General features: G+C 44.5%; 3 protein-coding genes across 5 annotated transcripts in view; 2 read left to right on the top strand and 1 right to left on the bottom strand.

The window, feature by feature from the left end:
- The window catches only part of TIE1 (tyrosine kinase with immunoglobulin like and EGF like domains 1), a 55,321-nt gene extending 46,081 nt beyond the window's left edge, over positions 1-9,240 (bottom strand). Inside the window, exons 1-2 of one of the 2 annotated variants that reach the window (XM_083619823.1) lie at positions 8,659-9,240; positions 247-396 (exon numbers count right to left, since the gene is read on the bottom strand). The gene's annotated coding sequence lies outside the window, so the exon portion shown is untranslated. Of the gene's footprint in view, positions 1-246; positions 397-8,658 lie in introns of those variants that run through there. The other variant, XM_083619825.1, reaches the window with a different exon arrangement.
- Positions 315-7,773, top strand: LOC310765188 (type III endosome membrane protein TEMP). Its single transcript, XM_083619942.1, has 4 exons — positions 315-415; positions 1,326-1,833; positions 3,386-3,529; positions 5,161-7,773. The coding sequence occupies exons 1-4, from the start codon at positions 329-331 to the stop codon at positions 5,547-5,549; spliced, it is 1,128 nt and encodes a 375-aa protein (XP_083476068.1). The 5' UTR covers positions 315-328; the 3' UTR covers positions 5,550-7,773.
- A 320-nt stretch (positions 9,241-9,560) lies between the features above and the next one.
- On the top strand, positions 9,561-15,183 carry LOC310765164 (E3 ubiquitin-protein ligase TRIM56-like; the record flags this gene model as incomplete). 2 transcript variants are annotated; one of them, XM_083619848.1, is made up of 2 exons in its annotated part: positions 9,561-9,702; positions 11,150-15,183. In XM_083619848.1, 2 exons carry the CDS (start codon positions 9,561-9,563, stop codon positions 13,210-13,212), a joined length of 2,205 nt encoding a protein of 734 aa, XP_083475974.1. In that variant the 3' UTR covers positions 13,213-15,183. The 2 variants fall into 2 exon arrangements, with proteins under 2 accessions (XP_083475974.1, XP_083475975.1); XM_083619849.1 differs by having other exon boundaries at positions 9,642-9,746.
- Positions 15,184-15,617: the final 434 nt, after the last annotated feature.

Raw genomic sequence — 15,617 nt, forward strand, 5'->3', positions numbered from 1 at the left:
CTAACATTCTCCTTTCCCTTCCTCCCCCACAACAAACACTCTGTGAGGTGAGTGGGGCTGAGAGACTTCAAAGAAGTGTGACTGGCCCAAGGTCACCCAGCAGCTGCATGTGGAGGAGCGGGGACGCGAACCCGGTTCCCCAGATTACGAATCTACCGCTCTTAACCACTACACCACACTGGCTCTGGGAAGCACCCTGAAAATTGCTCTGCCATACCCATCCTACCCACATCACCCGCTTCTTACCATGGAGCAGGTCTCCAGGATTCTTGTGTCACCAACTGTGCCATGGCATTCCTCTCTTTCTTTTACAGCTTCCTGAAGCAAAATGAAAGATGCCTGGTATTTCTGGGTCTCCAGCATGCTCTGGGTATGGCCTGTGGCATCAGGACATCCCTGCAATATTGACAAGCAGGTAAGCAAGATATACATCTGTATATAGTGAAGAATAATCTGAAAATTCTGCATCCTGGAAGATCTTGATCAGTTTATCTGATTAAAGGTTGGCTGTATGGGATAATCTCCAGATTTTTCAGTTCCACTTCCCACTTTTTTAAAAAAGTTATGCATTCTAATTACATTCACAATTAAAGCATACACTATTGTACAGAGGCTTATTCTTCCAATGGTTGTTATTTATATACAATAATGAACACTGTCATGAACTGTGTCCTGTAGCCTGATCCAAGGCTCAGAGGTCAGTGAAAGTGAACTTACTTCCAAGTATGTTTGCACAGGATTGCAATCCTAGTGAAATAACTACTCCAGACATAGCCTGGATTTAACTAAACTGGATCAATATGTGATTTAGCTATTCAGCTTTATCAACACTAATCCCCATACTGATCCCTGCTACTCTAAAGGGCAGATTGGGGAGATTAACAAGGTCAACAGGAGTGCAGCCCAAGTGAAGGGTTGGTATGCATAATCTCTGCATAATTGATTTTGCCAGTACTCCTTTATACATTTCAAGTATGTCACTAACATATGTGCGGGAAATGTCAGCTTGCGTCAGCTTTAGAGCACTCTAGTTCAAATGTAACACTTTTTAAAAAAAAAACTTACATGAGATGTTGCAACTTGCAAAACATGGTTATTTGCTAACAGTAGCATGCAAAAGCAGCCTTAAATTTGAGCATCTATATACTTGGCAGTCAGTCCCAACCACTTTTAATTGAGGTGAAGGCAAGCTGCAGAAGCTTTTCTGTCGCCCAGTAGCTAAATGATTCTTTTAGGGAAAGATCTCAACCCAAACTAAATAATTGATTTGAATGATGATGCTTGAATGTCTTGAGTTTTCATGCCGGTAGTATGATTTTTCACAGGGATGGGCAGCCTGCAGTGGAAAGAGCCTTCTCCGTGCTCCAAAATCTCTTCCCAGACATATCACCAACCTGGACCTGTCTTTTAACTCATTGATAATGCCCAGACATGGAACATTTCTGAGAAGCTTCCCTTCTCTGCATTCCCTAAACCTCTCCAGCAATACCATTCCTACTCTCTATCCTGGCCTCTTTGGTAACCTGGGTGCTCTCCACCTCTTGGATTTAAGCAGTTGCGGCATTTCCAACATGCACTCAAAGAGTTTCCTGGGCTTGAAAAACCTTCACGTACTGCTCCTGAAAAACAATAAACTTCAGTATCTGGAACCCTCTGTGTTTCCTGTCTCTGGAAACCTCGTCCATCTGGACCTGCAGGACAATGAGCTGTTATATTCAGCTGAACTTGCTCAGTTACTCGTGCAAAGAATCCACCATGTTGAGCTTCAGGGGAATCCCTGGGTGTACAGTGCCTCCATCACTCCTTCCCAACAGGGACTACAACAAACAGAAGGTGAGTCAAGCAATGGGAAGTGGGTTGTCGAGTGGACAGTACTTAGAAACATGGAGCTCCCGTTACTCAGTGTTCAAACCAAAACAAAAAAAAGCAGCAGGTTGCATCCAACTAGAAAGCACTGTGGTTCTCTGGGTATGATAGAAGTTTATAAAAGGGCTAGTTAAAAGAAAAGCAACCCTTCTACCAAGGAAAATGGCAGAGCAGTGGCCTGTCCTCTTCAACTAGGCCGCTCGCTTGCCCATATGGAACTCTATACTGTATGCCCCTGCTTGAGGCATATAATGGGAAAACATGCACACAGTCTCTGATAATTGGCTTCTAAATAATAATAATAATAATAATAATAATAATAATAATAATAATAATTTATTATTTATACCCCACCCATCTGGTTGAGCTTCCCCAGCCACTCTGGGCGGCTCCCAATCAAGTGTTAAAAACAATACAGCATTAAATATTAAAAACTTCCCTAACCAGGGCTGCCTTCAGATGTCTTTTAAAGATAGGATAGCTGCTTATTTCCTTCACATCTGAAGGGAGGATGTTCCACAGGGTGGGCGCCACTACCGAGAAGGCCCTCTGTCTGGTTCCCTGTAACCTCACTTCTCGCAAAGAGGGAACCGCCAGAACGCCCTCGGCACTGGATCTCAGTGTCCGGGATGAACGATGGGGGTGGAGATGCTCCTTCAGGTATACAGGACCAAGGCCGTTTAGGGCTTTAAAGGTCAGCTCCAACACTTTGAATTGTGCTCGGAAACGTACTGGGAGCCAATGCAGATCTCTCAGGATTGGTGTTATGTGGTCTCGGCGGCCGCCCCCAGTCACCAGTCTAGCTGCCGCATTCTGGATTAATTGCAGTTTCCGGGTCACCTTCAAAAGTAGCCCCACATAGAGCGCATTGCAGTAGTCCAAGCGGGAGATAACTAGAGCATGCACCACTCTGGTGAGACAGTCCGCGGGCAGGTAGGGTCTTAGCCTGCGTACCAGGTGGAGCTGGTAGACAGCCGCCCTGGACACAGAATTAACCTGCGACTCCATGGACAGCTGTGAGTCCAAAATGACTCCCAGGCTGCGCACCTGGTCCTTCAGGGGCACAGTTACCCCATTCAGGACCAGGGAATCCCCCACACCCGCCCGCCCCATCCCCCCAAAACAGTATTTCTGTCTTGTCAGGATTCAACCTCAATAATAAGATTAAATACTCCTGGGGAAAAAAGACGATACAAAATAGAACCAATGGAGGGCAGGTTTTCAGTGTGTCACTGACTACACCCAATAAGATGTGTTCACGACAAGCTCTCTGCACAACTGCAGCATTTCTGCTTATATTGCGGGAATAGAGGCTTCATATCTGACAAAATGAAGACTGAGGAATAATCCCAGGAAACTAAGTTGATATAGGCAGTCTCAAACCGGGAGGTGGGCAAAAGGTTTTGCCTCTCATAAAACCACCTAAGATTTGTATTATCTCAATGGGATGAACCTAGGATGGAAAATAAACTGTAATCTCTCCATGTGAATGGACACTAACAGCTTTTGTGTCCTCTAGCTGAGCTGATCCATGATTCACGCCTAGAGCTCCAGACTAAAGAGATTAGAACTCTGGACTATCAGGACCAGGGACACAGAAGAAAAGTGAGGGCCCCTCTGGATGAACATTCAACTACCGGTAACCTGACATCTAAAAATTACAGTAAGTGAAGCAAGACAGGCCACTTCCAGAGTGTCACCAATTTCAGGTGGGATTGAATAACATACCAGCAGATTCAGGTTTTAATTGATGTAACCCACCCTGGAATCTTAGGGTGAAGGGTAGGCAATAACTAAATAAATAAATGCAGGTTGGGAGGTCTTGAACAACAAATGTGCTTCCCCCCAATACTGGACTTTTGTGGTTAGGAAAGTGACGGGAAAATGCACAGGAAAGCCTGGCATAACACTGGCTTCCTCAACCTCGGCCCTCCAGATATTTTGGGCCTACAACTCCCATGATCCCTAGCTAGCAGGACCAGTGGTCAGGGATGATGGGAATTGTAGTCTCAAAAATACCTGGAGGGCTGAGGTTGAGGAAGCCTGGCATAACACTTGCTTGACCTAATGACATATAACCTCCTTGCAAACAAAACTGTATGAGTGTTCAAGAAATAGCCAGTGTCATCTAACCTCTCAGCAACCTTGGGGCAAACAAATCATGACAATGCTCAATAAACTGGGGGTCCTTCTGATGAGCTATAACACCCGTTTCATAATTTTTGCATTTGACATTTTTTCTCCACCAAATCCCAGAATCATCACTCGCTGGTGTTCCCCTAGCTTTATGTGAGAATGAATTAGAGTCGCAGTCACCAGTGCAAACAGCATGTGTTAGGGAGGCCAATTCCTGCTCGTTTTTTGCTGATCTAGGCATACTAAGATGATTTGGCAGGATTGACAGAGGTATCCCATTCTGATTAAAACCATAAAGGGTAACTCTAAACCCTAGTGATGAGAAATGTTTTTAATGACATGCTTCTTTCTGTGTTTCCTGTTTACCAGCATTGTTGCTCACAACAGTGCTATATGAAAGCAGGAAATCCTTCCTGATGGTGGTGGTGCTTGCAACAGTCATTTACAAATGAGATAATTAGCTGATTCTAGCTACCAGCTTCCACACAGTTATGAGAAGCTTACAATGATGATCCCAAGGCAGGCAAAAACCTCAAATCAACCCAACCCTAGAAGAGCCAAATCTCTATGAATGCCTTGATCCACAAATGAACAAGTAGAATTTTAGGCTTTGTTTTGCTCTAGATTAGTTAGCTGGGGCTGGATCTGCAGATTACTCTCAGCAAACTTTCTTCTAGTCACATTGTGCTGTGTTTTATGCCACTATTGTATTAAGCCAGTATTAGATAACCTTGTAGAAGGGAAGGATCAGGCACGGAAGGCCAGTGACAGGCTCCACTGTAGTCCTTGACTCAGTGAATGAAATGCTTGCTATACTACTCTGTGTTGACATCAATAACTTCCAATTTCAGCTTGATATGCCTAGTCCAGGAATGGGTGCCATTTGCCAGGGAGAATGGCTCATATCTCCAGTGACCTCTGTCGCTGTACTATTTTCATCAAAGAAAGGACATAGGACTATGGCTTCTCCCTGTTCACACCTATTAAGAAAAAAGACAGAGGTGTGCCATGCAATTCAATTCAATGCATGCTTACTCACTTCAGTGGGATTTATTCCTGAGTAAGTTTTTACATAGGTTTGTAGTCAAATATATTTCATGAATGAGAACATGGGTAGTGAGTATTTTAATTATACACCAGCTTTCCCTTCCTTTGCAGCCTCTACTACCACACTTCCCCCTGGAAAAGTTGCTCATAGCTGGCCATACTTCGCTGCATTTGTGCTTTCGGCTATCGCCATCTCCGTTGTGATTGCGTTGGTTGCTAAATGCAAATTGTTGCAGAGGAACCGTGCCAGCTACAACCATCAACGGCTGCCTGATTCCCGCTCCATTGGAAGCAGCCATGCTGAGGAAGCTGACATGGATGTGGCCTATGGGAGGAACCAAGGCATCCCTAGAGTAGCTGGGTGTCCTGCAGAGGATGATGATGGTTTCATTGAAGATAACTACATTGAACCCAATCAAGGCTTGCAGGAGGAAGAAGAGGAGGAGGAGGAGGTGGCAGAGGAGAAAGAGAATGAACTGGAACCCCATTTCAAACTTTGAGAGGATATTAGGAACCAAGCACCCATTTTTCATATTCTCCAATACCTTATCACCCCATTTTCTAGGAGCTTCCAGTTATCTCAGACTTGTTACAGATTCTCCTACCTGCTCTTTGGCTTCAGACCAATATCTGATCTACAACCCTTAGCTTCTTGCCAACAACTATATTTCCCCCCGTTTTCTGTACAGTGAACTGCAGTAGCTTCTCAATACATTTCATTTGTGTAATTTGAGGTTATCCATGGATTACCTCCCACATTATTGTGTACTAGACTGCAGGTTTAGGCTACTGAAAGACAGGCAGAATTTTAATGAACCCAGCCCACTGTGGAAGCAGTTTTTAAGTGTAAAAAACCCCAAATTATGTGGTGTTGTTCTTTAAAGTCCTAGCACACACTTGATCAGATAAATATTCAAGGTACATGAGGAAAAGCTGCATGTAGTAGAGGTGGGGAGAATGGTGAAGAGCAGCTTTCCCCAAACTAATGCCCTCTAGATATTGTTGGACAACTCCTATTGTACCCAAGCTAGTGAAGAGGAAGAGCTGCACTGATCCACAGAAAGAAGCCAGACTAAAAAGTAAAAAGTCCAGACTAGCACCCATCATTACAATGTTTATGCATGGCCTCTCTCTAAAACCAGTGTCAAGTTTCTTAATTTTGTAGTGGTTCCAACGTATTTCAAGATGGAGTGGAAATTGTGAGAAGAGCCTTGCTGTGAGATTTTTGGAAGATATGTTGCCAACATGTGGGAGAGAGATGTGCCTAAACAAAGAAGTTATTCTAAGGATAATACAGGAATATGCTAGGAGGGACACTTGGTTCATTCACATCTTGGTTGTGGCCAGCATTTTTGAGTGTTGCCTGTGATAAATGAGAAGCCCATGTACAGTGCTGGAGGCAAGCGGCTCTAGGATGCAGCTCTTGCAAACTTTGTAGGAATTAGTTCAAAACAGAAGCAGAATTACAATGAGCATTGAAGCATCTCACTTTCTGCCACCACTGGCATCACTCACACCAGCAACACTGCTTGGACTGAGACAGAGGTGTGTTTTGCTGTCTAGGTTTTGTTCCATACCCTGGGCTGCACATTGTACAACCAGTGTATATAATTCCCTTATACAATCTCTTTTATCTGTGTATCAAATGATATTTATGCTTCCAGGTAAGCCATCCACTCTGTGCTTGGTATAATTGAATTGAGAACTGCCCATTACAGTGGCTTTAGAAATGTAGCAGCAATCCTTCCTTTTACTAATTTCTCATTATTCTTCCTTCTGATTGTAGTTTTCTTCAACTACCAGTTGACCACTGGCAGTTTCATCAAGTGTCCAGCTTTAGAACCTCTCCTGTTTGATGCAAGATGTTCAGATGGCAGTACATCATAGGCCCTTCAGATTGTGTGGGCATGTACACCTCTTCCCTTAAGCTGTGCTTCTGTCAATATAGCTTTTGGTCAGTACTGAAACCACAATGATTTCACTACTGGAGAGTCTCCTGTTTCTTATGTCTGCTATCCTTTTCTGGGGATGACAGCAAGGTTGCTTCCATTGCAGCCAGGAGTTTCTCCCTCCTCCTATGGGAGGGCTTTGTAGCAGGATCAAGCAAAGGAAACAATGGCACATGTTGTAGAATCAGGTATAGTCTCATAAACTCCAAATCCTATGTTAGTGCAAAACAAAAAATCTTGCCCCATTTGCTGTTTCAATTCCTTCCTGATATGGCAATGTCAACCCAGTGTTGTTTTGGGTGAACTGAATAAGGCTTTGGGATCAGAGAAGGCAATATGTTTCCCAGTATGTGAACATCACCTTTATTACAGTAACTGTATCAATAACAAATTGCTCATTTAAGTGATATGAAAGTATTTCTAGGATGAAATATAAGGGAGACTTGAATGGAAATTATCTCCACCAGAATCTGTGCAGTGGTGTGGCTGTTTCATAATTAAATACACTCCAGTGTTTTTAAGCAAATGATAATATTGTGAATTTAACCCTGAAAATGGGATCATTTGGGTGTTTATTCTCAAGGTTTATAAGATTGTACAGTGTTTTCCCTTTAGCCAAACAAAACACTGAGCTGCACCTTCTCTTTACTTCTCTACAGCAAGCGGATTCTGTGCACATACCAAGACTCCACATTATGCCTTAATCAGATATTTCAGCTAGTCACGCAGTATTGCCAGAATTATTCATAGCAATAAATGACACTCCTCATTTTTAGCTGTTTTCTCCCTGTTTGCTCAGACTGCTGTCCCTCACTGTAGAGTTATGGTTCAGTTTTGCAGCCTCGCATCAGAAGATGAAGAGGTGCTGGAAGCAACCAGCTTGTGTTCAATACAAAAACTGGGATATAAACAAAACAAGGCCTGCAGAAGACATCTATAGCAAAATACATAGGCTTCACCCAAAGAAGTCATGAGCTGCAGCTACTTCCATTCCCTGTAAATGTCTACTTCCATCAAGGAAGCAGAAATCTGAAGTGACGGACATCATGATTCTCCAGCAAGAAATTGTCCATGTGCAGACAAGAACAGTGGAACTATGAAAACTTAATTTAAACATCTAAATAAAGTGGGCTGGGTTAGAGGCTTCCTTTTGCTGCAGGATATCTATAAAAATACATGTGAAGCTTTTTTTAAAAAAACTTGAGTCAAAGTAACCCAATTTCATCTAGTTTGACTGGAGCAAATGCATTACCAAAAGAAAGTGAAAAGAGGTAGGATCAATCAAGACATTTTGTTGCCTGAAGCAAAAGACAAGACAGTGGTTCCCCGTTGTTATTTTCAGGTGGGATTAAATCACCTAACGGGAAATTCAGGTTGCACAATTATAGTTGATTAGAAGCTCTTGCACAACAATCATAAAGGTAAAGATACCCCTGCCCGTACGGGCCAGTCGTGTCCAACTCTAGGGTTGTGCGCTCATCTCACTTAAGAGGCCGGGAGCCAGCGCTGTCCGAAGACACTTCCGGGTCACGTGGCCAGCGTGACGAAGCTGCTCTGGCGAGCATACTTCCCCCAAAGAGTGGACTTTTTGTGGTAAGGAAAGTGATGGGGAAATGCACTGGAAGGTGTGGAGTAATACTTTGAAATAACATCACCTTACCTCCTTGCAAACAAACCAGGATGAATGCTCAATAAATAGGCACCTTTACTCCAGCACTGGTGATGGGACAGCATCCTCCACACCTGAGGGCAGCAGGCTAGTTTAGAGGGCCCAGGTCATCAGATGGCCACATGACACACGCAGCTCTAAACAACTTGGTGCCACTACTCTACCCCCTGGAAACTGCTGACTGGCGTAGCACCCTCACTCAACCTAATGATAGCAGGCTCTGAAAAATGGGACAGAGATTTGTATATACTAATGTATACTAAGAGGCACACATGAAGAAATTGCTACTATAAATGAAAATAAAATATATCTCACCACTGTGGCGTAAAGTCTGATCACGTGATCAAGCTGCCAAGCTTGTGTTTACTACTTATGGGCAACTTCTAAGTTCCCTGTACTCTCTTCTTATATTCTTTATATTTAAAAGGCTTGGACTGAATAGTCCTTCCAAGACAGGCCTCTTTCAAAAGACTCTAAAGCCAGATGTATGGTCAGCATAAGCCCGCCCCATTTTTCTGATAATGACGCTTCATTTTCCTAACTTCCTGCCATAAGGGGCAGAGGAGTAACAGTTCACTGGCAGAGTACAGGTTTTTTGGCAGAGTACAGGTTTCGCATTCAAAAGGTATCAGCTGAATCCCGGGTAGGGCTGGGTGAAACTGCTCCTAAAACTTTGAAGAACCACGAGCCGCCAATGAAAAAAACCCAAAATAGGCACTGAATTAGGTGGTTTTGTACACGGCAGCTTCCTGTGTTTCTACTTGTTACCGAACTTTGCCGAAATAAATTTGCTAGTCTTTAAAATGCCGGGACACTAGCAGAGCGAACTCCCCCTCCACGCGCCCGGGAGGCGTGACTGCTCGCAGCCAGTCGCGCTGATTCAACAGTGCAAAATGGAGCCTCTTAACTCAAACAGGAAACCGGAGAGGAGGCGGCTCTGCTACCAAGATGAGCGAGGTAGAGCGCCTTCCGGAAATGACGCCGCGAAGCGGAAATCGCTCCTGCCCGGTCGAGGGACTGCCCGCTTAGAGGAAGGTGCGTGGCAATGTTCTGGGCGTTTGAGCGTGAAGCGCTTGCAAGTGAGTGACTGCCTTGGGTGGGGCGGGGGGTGGTGGGAGAGGCTGGGGAATGGGAGAGAGGCGCCCGCAAAAGAACCCGAAGGGGATAGAAGGAAAAGGATCGGGCCACAAGCAGGCTAACTGCCCGGTGCTCCGTCCTCCAGCTCTCGAGCTTGGCGAAGCGTCTCCTCCTCGCGCTGGTGCTTTGCAATTTCCCCGATCTCGACCGGCTCGCTTGCTGAGCCAATTCCCTGGCACATTTCTGTAGGGCAAGTTAAATAGGTTTTTCGTTATTCTCTACAAAAAGAACTCCACACACACTTATGCCAGCACTTGGAAATTAGACCGAAAACACAAGCTGGAAATTAAGCCTGTAATCCTAAGTATGATTGCTTGAAATTTAACTCCCATCAAAATCCATATCACATATTTCAGAGAATGTTCCTTAGGTTCGGAGCATTAATGTCAGACCATTGTTCCATCTATCACAAGATCTTCTGCACTGACTGGTAGCAATCCCCTCCCCACTCCAGCCCTACCTGGATAGGACAGGGTTTGAACTTGGGACATTCTGTATACAGAGCTCCTCTTATTATTTGGTGATAACTCATAGCCGAGTAAGATTGTCTTCCATGAACATGGTCTTAACAGTGAGTCCGTAAGTGACTGTGGAGGCCAATCCTGGATTCACACATCCACAGTGGGGACATAGGTTTCTGGGTGGGAATTGAGCATGGTGAGGGTTTGCAAAACGTGTCTTCCTCTTAGCTCGTTTCTCCTTTTCATCCTGAGTTCCAGCGTCTTTGAAGTCCATGACAGCAGCTGCCCAGCCACTGAAGTAGGGCTCTTCCCCATTATTTCCCTTTCAGAGTTCTAACATGGGGCAAAGTTCTCTCCCTGCACCCCCCTCCCATATTTTTTTCTGGTTCCTTTGTTGTAATCTATGCATGGCTTTCATGCTTTTTCCTAGACTGAAGTTCTACACTGGTGCACAAAATGTGTAATATACCAGTAGCCCATCTCTGGTTGCTTATGTTTGACCAGGTGTTATTCTCTCCAATCCCTTCTCCAGTTCCCTTGTGCTACAGCACTGAAGGTGGTAATTTTATTTCCAGTTCCTTTGGGGGCAGTTCCTGACTCCCTAATCACAAATCCTTATTTATATTACTGACTGCAGTCCTATCTATATCTGTTCAGAAGTAAGCTCCATCCAGCAGACTTATTTTCTAGCTGAGTGCGTAGGGTTGTAGTCTTGAGTTACATTTCCACCTCCCTTTTAACAGGTCTGGTGTGGCTCTCTTGGAATTAGTAGGCAAAGAGCTTGCTAGGTTTATTGACACAACTTCTAAACCCACCCACCTCCGCTTCATAGCTGGTGCAAGACCCAGTTGGGCCATGCTGATTGTCTCTTGTTCTGTTTGTAGACCGACCAGACAAGATCATGGCAACTCAGAGTTCCACGTCACTGCAGGATTTGATTCGGGAAGATTTTTTGACTTGCAAAATCTGCTATGACCTGTATCTGGTGCCCAAAATCTTGCCATGTCTGCATACCTACTGCCAAAAATGCCTAGAGCCCTTGGTAGAAAATGGGACCATACATTGTCCTGAGTGCCGTCTGCAGTCGGAAGTTCCTGGAGGTTCTGTGGGGCTGAAGACCAATTTCTTCATTAATGGCCTCTTGGAACTGTTCCAGATGAAGCACAACAAGGACCTAGAGTGCACAGTCTGCTCTAGTGCTCAGAAAGTTGTGGCTGCCACTGCCCGTTGCCTGGATTGCAAGGATTTCTTGTGCCAAATATGTTCCCAGGGCCACTGCTGCTCCCGCCTCACTCTGCACCATAAGGTGGTGAACCTGGAAGAGTTCCTTGCAGGGCATTATGACACTGAGGTAAGATCCTTACAGGAACTGTGGTGCCAAGATCACCCACAGGAGGCGCTCCGTTTCTTCTGTGATACCTGCAGCATGTCCATCTGCAGGGATTGTCGCATGCTGGACCATTTCCAGCACAAAGTGGTGTCCATGTCCAGTGCAGTCCAGCGGAAACGACCTTCTGTAGAGCAGTTGATCAAGAGCTTGCAGGGAACAATTACCTGCATCTCTGAACAAGAGAAAGCTGTGGAGGAGGCAATGGACAAACTAAAAGTAGAGAGCGAACGTGTCAAGGAGAAGATCTGCAAGTATGTGGAAGATATCACTACTTACATCTTTGCCCAGAAGGACTGTGCTTTGGCAAAACTGAATGCGTTCCTAGCAGAGCAGCTGGAGCGTTTTTGTTTAGCACGGAAGGAGCTGCAGAGTCAGAAGGACAAAGCAATGAACACTCAAGAGTTTTCTCAGCGTATTCTATGTGTTGGGAAGGACTCTGAGATCCTTCACCTGGAAGGAATGATCAGGACTAGAGTTGAGGAGCTTCAGGCGCACAGACTGCCACAACTCCAAAGTCAGATTCCAGAATTAACCATTGCCTGGGATGAACCCCATCAACTCTCTGAAGCATCAATTTTCAGTCTTGTCTTTCCTGGGGAGCAACCCACAAGAAATGCGCAGCCGTTGGAGCTGGGCAGTGAGTCACTGACGTCTCTGGGCGAGGAGAGTGGGGAGGTTACGGGCACTCTTTCTGATTCAGATGAAGACTCCCTCACAAGTGAATCTGACTTTAAAAGCTCTTTTTCCTCCACTGGCTGGAGCAGAAGAGCAGGGTATGCTTTCAGCTTTCAGCTAGATCCATCCCTCACCAAACAAAAGCCTAATATCACTGGGATTGCTGTTGTGCCTCACAGTGGTCAAGTCGTCCTTTTGGATCAGGCAAATGCTGAGATAAAGCAATATAGCGCCTGCGGCCACTTTGAGAGGGTGATTCCTTTGCCTGCATCTAATTCTGTCTTCTGTGGCATCTCTGTGTGTGGAAAGATCCTGGCCTGTTCCTCAGAGACTCATCTTTTTTTCCTGAATCTTGATGGATTATTCCTGCGTAAACTGCAGCTGAGGGGCTCTGAATCGTCCTATCCCCTTGCCTCATATGGAGACTCTTATGTGGCTGTTAGTGAAGGAACTCTCTGTTCCATCTCATTGTATAGCCCATCTGGGGCATGTGTTGGTAGAGTCCAGCCAGACAACTATCATGGGGGGAAATTCCTGTTCATTGCTGTAAATAGCTGGGAGGAGTTTGTTGTCTCAGATTTCATTAAGAAACAAATTGTGGTCATGGAGAAGTCTGGGGTTGTTCTGAATGTGCTTAACCCCTCAACTTCACTGCTGAACAAGCCATTCAGCATCTGTGTTGATGAAGACAGGAACATTTTTGTGATTGATCAGTTCAAAGTGATACAGTTCTCGCCATATGATAATACTGGGAAGGTTGTGTTCAGTGGCCAGGGTCATATGGGAAGACCCAGAGTCCTGGCCATTGATAGTAATAACCTCATTTTAGTGAGGGAAGATGGAAACACTCATGTCTTTTACCTATACGGTAGTTTGCTATAGCTCATTAGAGTATGAATCAAGTGCCTAATTCTGAAATTCTGAGCATCTTTCTGGAAACTGAGCATCTTTCTGGAGACTGGCACTATTGTGTTAACTAGATATTGAGATGGGCTTCAGCCTTTACTAGACCCGAGATCAGACCCTGGGTAAGAAATGCTGTTACACTCAGATGAATATGCATTGCTGAAGTCTTCTTGCTATTGTTCGAGCCTGACGAGAATAACGGCAGTAGATTAAGATCTTACATGTACCTTTAAACCATGCATTGCATTCACACAATTACTATGATCTTGTCTTTGTTCAGACCTCTGGAGTCTGCTGCTTCAATGCAGATCTCAGTCGAAGGACCCATGAGAACAGGTGGCCAGACTTTTATTTGGAACCGACATTCCTACTTTCTCTGACATTGTGGTCATGGCAAATTTTGTAGATGCATCAGCAGGCTTGGTCCTTCATTCAATGAGCAATAGACCAGCTATTCCTTTTTTAATCTGATAATTCAAATTCAGGCATCAGGGTTAGTGCTGAGGAGGTCTCGGTCCTACCATTATATTTACAAAGACTAGGCTTATAACATTCCACTTTCTTCACCTGCTGCTGTGTGGACCAGGAACTATTGTGCCTTGCCATCAGATTGAATTTTTTTGAGAAGGGGCAATGTGAACAAGCAACGTAGCTTCTAGTGTAATTTTAACAGTAACATGCATTCAGTGTGTGATTTGTGGAAATGTGGATGTGTTTTCACATACATCTTCTCACAAGCATTTAATGCACTTGCATAATCCCTGAGTACCCATGGAATTGTAGAAATTCAATAATTCTCCTTGCATACATGTTCCTTACTCAATGCCTACTAAATATGCTGTCTTTGCTAGGGCTTGACAACTGTCACTGGCTCCATAAGCAAACGTGGAGGTGCTGAGACCAGGAATATTGTATTCCAAGCTTTTTATAGGCACACAGCTCAAGGCCCATGTCTTAAGATCCATGCAGATGTCACCTATGAATGGCTATATGCACATGTAGTCGGCACCGAGATCCGTTGTTGGTGAGCTACTGTCTAATCTTCCTGCTGTTCATTTTGGTAGTAAAGTAGTCATCCAGTTCCCTGACTTTCCACATGTATGCCCAAGGATGCACAAATGACTAGTCTTGAAGATGTAGAGCCCAATATCACCTTCTGCAAGCACACGTATTGGAAGGTGGCCTTTCTGCTGTCTTTTAATACAAGGCCAAGATTGTTCCTACAGATCATTCCCTTTTTGACCAAGCTATGCTGTAGATTTCCTTTGATAGCTCTGTGCTTGGGAAAGTTGACTAGACATGTATTTTCTGGGGAAAGAAGACCAAAACCTAAAGAGTAAAGGGATCATATGCTGCCTGCAAATCTAGTTCCTGTTACATCTAGTTATCCTCTGATTAAACAGGAAGGAATTTTATCAGCCTCAACATCCTGCACCTATGCTAGGCCCCTGAGCCTCCCTTCGCTCCATTAGTTTTACAGATACTATGGCATTGTTCAAAGAGCAGTGGCCCAGAGTGCTTCAAAGCTGTTGCAGTCACCAACTGGGCTTCTTACCTTTGTCTTTTGGAGTTGTTGTAGCTTGACTTCCTTCCTCTCTTCTGTGCCCTCCCCTTTCCTGGAGCAAGGTTGGGGAACCTGTGGTCCTGCAGAGATTGTTTGGACTCCCAACTCCCATCAGCCCCAGTTAGCATGGCCAATGGTCAGGGATATTTGGAGTATCCATCCAACAGCATCTGGAGAGCCACAGGTTCCCCATCCATGTTCTAAGAAATTGGTAACTGTTGAAGGTATGAAGAGGAGTGCAGGTACCTCTCTGCTGAATGCCATCATGCCTCATGAGTAGCCAGGGTCAAGGGTACCCCATTGTGCATTACTTTATTCTTAAGGAGCCGCTAACATTTCTTCAGTATATGCTTTTGATATTAATAAAATTGAATAAATAACCATTTTGTTGTACATTCTCAAGCCATGTGACTTGGAGCTGGTTTGTAGACAGTAGAAAAGTGCAAGTCTCAAGTTGCCTACTAACTTTTCACAAAGAGAGACACTATGTGCCTCTTTTTGCATATTTACTCAGAAGTAAGTCCCAGTGAGAATACTTCTAAGTAGACATAGAGGTTTTTGCCATGTTGGAAAAATCTTGAAGGATATACTGTGGCATATAGTTTACTGAGTTTTTGCAGTAGATCCACAGCCTTCTATCAAAGCCATGCCTAATCCTTGGAGCATGAAAAAGTGTTGTGTCCTTGGCTTTCACCTTTGTGCGATATAAAGAACAGAAATATGACTTTGAAGCCTTGGACTTGTGGGCTTTTACCTTAAGGTTTAATCACAGATGGTTTCTTTGAGGACATGTGAACACAACTTAGATGGCACTTAT

The sequence above is a fragment of the Podarcis filfolensis genome, assembly GCF_964270895.1.
Source record: "Podarcis filfolensis genome assembly, chromosome: 6".
Lineage (NCBI taxonomy): Eukaryota > Metazoa > Chordata > Lepidosauria > Squamata > Lacertidae > Podarcis > Podarcis filfolensis.

Excerpts from the sequence above, each read along its gene's own strand:
- LOC310765188 (XM_083619942.1), top strand. The coding sequence starts at position 329 with ATGAAAGATGCCTGGTATTTCTGGGTCTCCAGCATGCTCTGGGTATGG. Across the intron at positions 1,834-3,385 it reads GGGACTACAACAAACAGAAG|CTGAGCTGATCCATGATTCA; the intron begins GTGAGTCAAGCA and ends TGTGTCCTCTAG. Across the intron at positions 3,530-5,160 it reads CCTGACATCTAAAAATTACA|CCTCTACTACCACACTTCCC; the intron begins GTAAGTGAAGCA and ends CTTCCTTTGCAG.